This window comes from Rhinoraja longicauda, chromosome 35 (assembly GCF_053455715.1).
Source record: "Rhinoraja longicauda isolate Sanriku21f chromosome 35, sRhiLon1.1, whole genome shotgun sequence".
NCBI lineage: Eukaryota > Metazoa > Chordata > Chondrichthyes > Rajiformes > Arhynchobatidae > Rhinoraja > Rhinoraja longicauda.
The window spans coordinates 11,919,782-11,927,752 of NC_135987.1; the positions used below are offsets into that span (position 1 = coordinate 11,919,782).

At 46.1% G+C, this 7,971-nt stretch overlaps 1 protein-coding gene across 1 annotated transcript; it reads right to left on the reverse strand.

The window, feature by feature from the left end:
- Positions 1-1,944: 1,944 nt before the first annotated feature.
- On the reverse strand, positions 1,945-6,922 carry fam241a (family with sequence similarity 241 member A). Its single transcript, XM_078428325.1, has 3 exons — positions 6,370-6,922; positions 6,164-6,278; positions 1,945-3,026 (listed from the first exon to the last, which is right to left on the reverse strand). Exons 2-3 carry the CDS (start codon positions 6,260-6,262, stop codon positions 2,781-2,783), a joined length of 345 nt encoding a protein of 114 aa, XP_078284451.1. The 5' UTR covers positions 6,263-6,278; positions 6,370-6,922; the 3' UTR covers positions 1,945-2,780.
- Between the last annotated feature and the right edge of the window lie 1,049 nt (positions 6,923-7,971).

Here is a 7,971-nt window from a genome sequence, read left to right on the forward strand (position 1 = left end):
TCAATGTGATCGTGGCTGATCATTCTCAATCAGTACCCCGTTCCTGCCTTCTCCCCATACCCCCTGACTCCGCTATCCTTAAGAGCTCTATTTAGCTCTCTCTTGAATGCAGTCAGAGAATTGGCCTCCACTGCCCTCTGAGGCAGAGAATTCCACAGATTCACAACTCTCTGACTGAAAAGGTTTTTCCTCATCTCAGTTCTAAATGGCCTACCCCTTATTCTTAAACTGTGGCCCCTTGTTCTGAACTCCCCCAACATTGGGAACATGTTTCCTGCCTCTAACGTGTCCAACCCCTTAATAATCTTATACGTTTCGATAAGATCTCCTCTCATCCGTTTAAATTCCAGTGTATACAAGCCTAGTCGCTCCAGTCTTTCAACATATGACAGTCCCGCCATTCCGGGAATTAACCTAGTAAACCTACGCTGCACGCGCTCAATTGCAAGAATATCCTTCCTCAAATTTGGAGACCAAAACTGCACACAGTAGTCCAGGTGCAGTCTCACTAGGGCCCTATACTCAACACCTCTTGTTATGAAGGCCAACATTCCATTGGCTTTCTTCACTGCCTGCTGTACCTGCATGCTTCCTTTCAGTGACTGATGCACTAGGACACCCAGATCTCGTTGTATATCCCCTTTTCCTAACTTGACACCATTCAGTTAATACTCTGCCTTCCTATTCTTACCACCAATGTGGATAACCTCACATTTATCCACATTAAACTGCATCTGCCATGCATCCGCCCACTCACACAACCTGTCCAAGTCACCCTGCAACCTCATAGCATCTTCCTTACAGTTCACACTACCACCCAGCTTTATATCATCTGCAAATTTGCTAATGGTACTTTTAATCCCTTCATCGAAGTCATTAATGTATATTGTAAATAGCTGCGGTCCCAGCACCGAGCCTTGCGGTACCCCACTAGTTACTGCCTGCCATTCTGAAAGGGACCCATTTATCCCCACTCTTTGCTTTCTGTCCGCTAATGATTGAGCAGCAATGAATTTTGTTCCATCGGTCTGAATTTGATTCAAACCCAGGATTAGGTATCGATGCTCCAACATCATTTACACCAGACAAGCATCATTCTAATTCTAACCATTTTCTTTGGTTGGAACCTGACATTCCAGCCACGAGTCCTGTCTGTAATACCGGGTCTAGGGAATGAATGGGAAATAATGAAATTGTACCAGGTTTTAGAGAGATATGGCACAGAAACAGGTTCTTTGGCTCAACGCATCTGCGCCAACCAGTGATCCCCATACACTAACACTATCCTACAAACTAGGGATAATTTACAAATTTACAAAAAACAATTAACATACAAACCAGTATGTCTTTGGAATATGGAAAGAAACTGGAGCACCCGTAGAAAATCCAGTCACAGGGGGAACATATAAATTCCATACAGACAGCATCCATAATCAGATTGAACCCGGTTCTCTGGCGCTGAGCCAGCAACTCGACCACTGCGCCACCATAACTAGGTGTGCACAATCTTACTGAGGATGTTTCTGCACCAACAAAAGACTACCGTACTGTACACATAGAGCTGGAGGGACACAACCCAGTCAGAGTCACATGAAGATGGACCATGAAGATAGAAGATGATGATACTGAATTGTTGAACTTCTCTAACTTGGGTGACTGTCAGCTTGAAATTAATGCCCGACAACATTACCCATGTCCAGGAGTATATTTTATAGTATGGCCATTGCAAATAGGGAAAACTCTCGCTATCATGTTATACTTGCCTAGAGTTAACTGGAGCAAGGCTGATGCTCTTGAAGAAGATAAATGACCCAAGGTCAATGGCAGAGTGTTTAAGTTGCACATCTGCCATAATTTAAATTGAATGGTAGCACAGGTTCCAGCAATGGTTCCTCCAGCTTGAATGAAACAATAACCAGTGAATAAGTATAATAGATTTATTGGTAATAACTTTTTTTCACACCTGTTTTAGTGCACAGAGAAATTGGCAATCCCCTCCCAATTCTTTCACCTTCAAAACACGAAGTCCATTAAATCACAAAATCCACTCATTCTATGATCACATTGAGACTTGCCATTGTTTTGGTCCAGGTTTATTTAGTTAAATTTGATGTCTCCTGCTTTAATAGAACAGGCCACCAGATACTAATCCAGTAACGTAACCATGATGTACTGGTTAACACTCCCTCATGATGTAACAGTTATCTTAAAGTCACATTGTACCATTAACACGGGCATGAACAAAAGGAAGCTTTCGCCAAGATGTTAGCACCAGGCTGGCATGAATATATGTCAATTGAGGTGACGATTCCTTCAGTAGAGATGGTTTGATGACGTGGAGAGGTATTGCATTCCTCTGCTCAGTCTTAGCAGAGGTGCACTGCTAACCACAATGATGTGAGACACCACATACGCCTGGTAGATCTCCCTCCAGATGAGCCAGTTGGATTTTTAAGACAATCTGTTAAATTTTTGTTCAATCTTTTGTGTCACAGCTTTGTTTATTTTAAGTTTTGGTTGGCTGATTTGAATGAACTGGAAGATCAGCACTTGATGATTTTTAAAAGCAACGATGCCCCTGAATGCACACAAACTGAGCAGTGATCCCATCATCCAACAATGAACCAAATATTGCAGGAATCAAGCTGCTGATGGCTAAACAAACAATTTTCCTTTGTAGAGTTAAAAATGTAAGTGTATTCTCTTAAACGGTTTTATAAGGGGAAGGAAAAAAGAGTCATTGTACAGAGTCAGGTATAAGTGCACCGCAATTCTTTCAGTTACCGTTGACTAAACCGAGAGAAGAGGTATAGCCCACCGACAAGAACGAGGCCACGCACTCCAAATAACATTAGCATCAACAGCACAAGGACGGACATGATGGGTTCGATGACTTGATTTCCCAGATTCCAGCGTGGAAAGCCCATGTTGATCAAACGCTGATTTGCCTCTGTAAACAGTGATTGCCCTTGGTTGACAGGTCCCATATGAGGCTGGTTTGCATTGTCCGCATTACGGGTGAAACCCTGACAAAACAGAATGGAACAAGAGAAAAATCAGCATGATTCCAGGAATTAATTCCCCATCCCTAATCAGCCCTAGGGAACTATCTGGACCAGTTCAACTGGCAGTGAGGAACCAATTGCAGTAGCATGGGCTGAACATGGGGGCAAGAGGAGAGGCCTCAATCTATTCAGCATTCTCAATCCAGCATTCTCAATCTCAAACCAGCATTCAAAGAGCTCATGGATGAACTTCTGCACCCTTTTACTCAATTTCCTTCCCTCAATACCTGTGCTAAATCAGAATCTCTCTATTTCTAGGTGTCATTGTGGGGATCTGTGCCAGGGAAATAACACCTGTTTTAAGATAATCGAAGCAGTAACAGTGCATGGATCTCCACATGATATCCAAGTTACTGTTGGCAATGCCAGCACTGGGCCACAGATCCCAGTACCTCTGCAAGTTCCCAGTAATTCAACTTTAACAAAAACACTTCAAACCAGTGCCCAATCGCATTTGGTGCAGAAGATGGTACAAAGGGCCTGTTTCAGTGCTATATGATTCTACAACACTAAGATGGCTGCAATTCTATATCATCTTATCATTATTACCTAATAATCCCAATGGCTTGCCTCCAAGTTGAAGACAATGTCCCTTGGACTTATGCTCCAGTAATTGGATTAGCTTTCCTCAGCCCACAATGAACTCCAACCAAAACCAATGCATTCTTCTTGTATTAATCTTACAGCTATATATGGATCCAAAAACAAGACAGCAGTTCCTAGCTATTAGATCCATTTGCATCACTATTCAATACAAATGTTTTGATGAACTTGCACCCAATTTAAGTCAAGGATGTGAGAAACTGTAGTGTTCCTATCAGGAATGACCTTAATGTGGATGTCATTCCTGCAGATAGTAACATCAAACATTGATCATTTATCAAATGAAATATTATCAATAGATCGCAACATGTGACCTTTTTTATTAACTGATAATTCAACAAGGAATTCAGGATAATTGTAGTCCATGATCTAAAGAGCTCTAACTGGCACATTCTTTTTAGAATTCATTAAAAATGCATTGCAGCCGTTTGCAGTGTGAACAGAGGAAGTGGAAAGAGGAGAGAGATTTAAAGAATCCGCTGTTTCTTAATGCATCTTCTCCCACTCAATGTTCTCTTTGGGAACGTTAGATTGTGGAGGATGGCGCTTCAACATGAGAGCCCAGCTCCAAGGGTAGTTTCTCAGAATAAGGAACAGGTCATTTATACTGAGATGAGGAGAGATTACCACTCGAGAGTGGGGAATCGTTGGAATGTTTAACCCCCGGGCAGAAGAATTCTGACAGGTACATGGATTGGACAGGTTTAAAGGGATTTGGGCCAAATGCGGGTGGGTGGGACTAGTGTAGATGGGACATGTTGGCTGGTGTGGCCAAGTTGGGCCAAAGGTGTAGAAAGGAACTGCAGATGCTGATTTAAACCAAAGATAGACACAAAATGCAGGTGTAACTCAGCAGGACAGGCAGCATCTCTGGAGGGAAGGAATGGGTGACGTTTTTGGTCGAGACCCAAGGGCCTGTTTCCACGATGTAAGACTCTATGACTCTAAAATAGGGCAAGCTCCTACGATTGAATGGCTCCTGCTCTCAATTCTTACATTCTCTTGCATGGCTTGGGAACTAATGGTTTAAAGCAGTAGGATAGAATCGTGAACTGATTTTTATTTACACAGGTTTGTTATTTCGATACATGGCCTGAAGGGATGAAGGTACGATCCGATAGGATACGATAAAACTTTATTCATCCCCGGTGGGAAATTGGTCTGCCGACAGTCACAACACACAAGGTACACAAAAAAATTGAAATTCAAAATGAAAACAAAAACAAGACAAGCGACTGTTGGCTGGGCACAGAGCCTTCGCCGGAACAAACAAATAAACAAACAAACACAGATTTATCCCCTGGGCAGAGGATTCTAAACCAGAGTGCTCCCCTCCCTCCCTCGGGTCCCCCTTTGATCCCCCATCGTCTCCCTACGCCAGGTCCCCATTGTCTTGTAACAATTCAAATAAAACGTGCAAAAAAAAGGATAAATATTTGACAAGGAACCATTTGTTGTTCTTCATCAATGTGTGGTCTCCTCTGTCAGAAACTTTGCTGGTTAGTCCAAGAGAGCATGGACTTGCTGGCCACACCACAGAGTGAAAGGGTACATCACAGATAGATGCAAAGAGCAACCTTTTGTTGAAATAGGGATTTCCTAGTCTCCTCTAACTAGAATGTCAGCAGACACGGAGACCTGTGCCCCTGATGTATTTATTTCACAAAATGCTGGAGTAACTCAGCAGGTCACGCTTTAAGCAGCTTCCAAGTCAATGTTTTTAGTTCAGAGATACAGCATGGAAACAGGCCCTTTGGCCCACTGAGTCTGTGCCCACCAACCTGTACACTGGGTCGAGACCCTTCTGAATGGACATCAGTCTGAAGAAGGGTCTCGACCCGAAACGTCACCCATTCCTTCTCTCCTGAGATGCTGCCTGACCCGCTGAGTTACTCCAGCATTTTGTGAAATAAACACCTTCGATTTGTACCAGCATCTGCAGTTATTTTCTTACACTCAGGATCCCATGAATCTGTGGGGTTTCTTGTTTGAAAGTGCTAGGAGACCAAAAGTAACAATTTAAACAAGAAGTCAACTTGCTCTTGTGAACTGTTTATGTATGTGCTGTTATGTTTGTGTGCCATTGTATAAGAAAATAACTGCAGATGCTGGTACAAATCGAAGGTATTTATTCACAAAATGCTGGAGTAACTCAGCAGGTCAGGCAGCATCTCAGGAGAGAAGGAATGGGTGACGTTTCGGGTCGAGACCCTTCTTCAGCCATTGTATGTTCGTTCTGAGTACCTGAGCTGATGTACAGCACTTTGGTCAACGTGGGTTGTTTTTAAATGTGCTACACAAATAAAATTGACTTGACTTGCTGATCAGGGCGAGGCAGGAAGTGGGCAGGGGTGGAAGTGCAATGTTGCATTTTGTGAGCGCCAGTCGATGCTAGTAAACAAGTTGTGGGGGCCTGGGTGGCAGTCGGATGGGCTGGGGAGGGGAGGGGGGTGACCGAGAAGAGCGCTCCACCCTCCCCAGTGTTGTGCACCGACCTGCCGGCCCCTGTTCAGCTCCTCCCGGCGCGGAGGCGCCTTCCTGACCCGGGGATCGTCATCCTGCACAATGTCTCCGTTTGCCAGGATACGAACCATCCTCCCGCACTGAGGCCTGGGGAGAGGAGGGGAGAGTTGTTAAGGGAACTTCCCCGCAAGCGCTGCAGCGGACGCGTCTCAAACAAGCTCAGAACCAACCAACGCACCCGCTGAGTCCTCTCCGTCTGTGTCCAGCAAAGGTAGTGCCCAGCAAAGGTAGTGCCCAGCAAATGCAGTGCCCAGCAAATGCAGTGCCCAGCAAAGGTAGTGCCCAGCAAATGCAGTGCCCAGCAAATGCAGTGCCCAGCAAATGCAGTGCCCAGCAAAGGCAGTGCCCAGCAAATGCAGTGCCCAGCAAAGGCAGTGCCCAGCAAATGCAGTGCCCAGCAAATGCAGTGCCCAGCAAATGCAGTGCCCAGCAAAGGCAGTGCCCAGCAAAGGCAGTGCCCAGCAAAGACAGTGCCCAGCAAAGTGCCCAGCAAAGGCAGTGCCCAGTAGAGACAGTGCCCAGCAAAGGCAGTGCCCAGTAGACAGTGCCCAGCAAATGCAGTGCCCAGCAAAGACAGTGCCCAGCCAATGCAGTGCCCAGCACAGTGCCCAGCAAATGCAGTGCCCAGTAAATGCAGTGCCCAGTAAAGACAGTGCCCAGCACAGTGACCAGCCAGCCGTGCTCAGCAAATGCAGTGCTCAGCAGAGACCAGGCAAGGAGGAAATGCGAGTCATCGCAGTGTGTAACAGGGAATAAACTCCGAGCGAGCTGCTGTGTTCCCTTCCGCAAACTCTCCGCTGAGCCCAGTGTGTGAGTTAGCGGCAGCGGACAGAGCGAGAGCTGAGCCGGGAGTCCCCTTACTGCACGGATTTATTCACAAAATGCTGGAGTAACTCAGCAGGTCAGGCAGCATCTATGCATCTAGGCATCTATGCTGCCTGATCTGCTGAGTTACTCCAGCATTTTGTGAATAAATCGATTTGTACCAGGACCAAAACCAGGTCCAAAACCAGGTCCAAAACCAGGTCCAAAACCAGGTCCAAAACCAGGTCCAAAACCAGGTCCAAAACCAGGTCCAAAACCAGGTCCAAAACCAGGTCCAAAACCAGGTCCAAAACCAGGTCCAAAACCAGGTCCAAAACCAGGATCAGGATCAGGATCAGGATCAGGACCAGGATCAGGACCACAACCAGGATCAGGAACACAACCAGGATCAGGACCACAACCAGGATCAGGACCCCCAACCAGGATCAGGACCCCCAACCAGGATCAGGACCAAAACCAGAACCAAAAACAAAACCAGGACCAGAATATGGACCAGAACCAGGATCAGGACCAGAACCAGGACCAGAACCACAACCAGAACCAGGACCAGAACCAGGACCAGAACCAAAACTAAGACCGGGACCAGAACCAAAACCAGGACCAGAACCAGAACCAGAACCAGAACCAGAACCAGAACCAGGACCAAAACCAGGACCAGAACCAGGACCAGGACCAGGACCCCCGCCCGCAACACCCTAAAAATTTGTATACTCAAGGGCTGCTAAATGCAACACGGAGGTTCATTTTATTCACTTCCAAGCCTGACCCGGTTCACAGGGACAGGAAGGGAGGTGACGCTGAGAGAGGGAGTGCTTTCCCCCAAAAATTCAATCACGCCTTTCTTTATTGGTGCATTCAATGCGCCCGCCTCAAATGGAGAGCCAGGAAACTGATTTTCCACTGCATTCCTGGCGTAGAAGCCCTGGTGCGTTTCGCCCATCCCCCTGTACCCCAG

Coding starts and splice junctions, on each gene's coding strand:
- fam241a (XM_078428325.1), bottom strand. CDS start 6,262: ATGGTTCGTATCCTGGCAAACGGAGACATTGTGCAGGATGACGATCCC. Junction 3,027..6,163: donor AGCTGAACAGGGGCCGGCAG/GTCGGTGCACAA, acceptor CTGTTTTGTCAG/GGTTTCACCCGTAATGCGGA.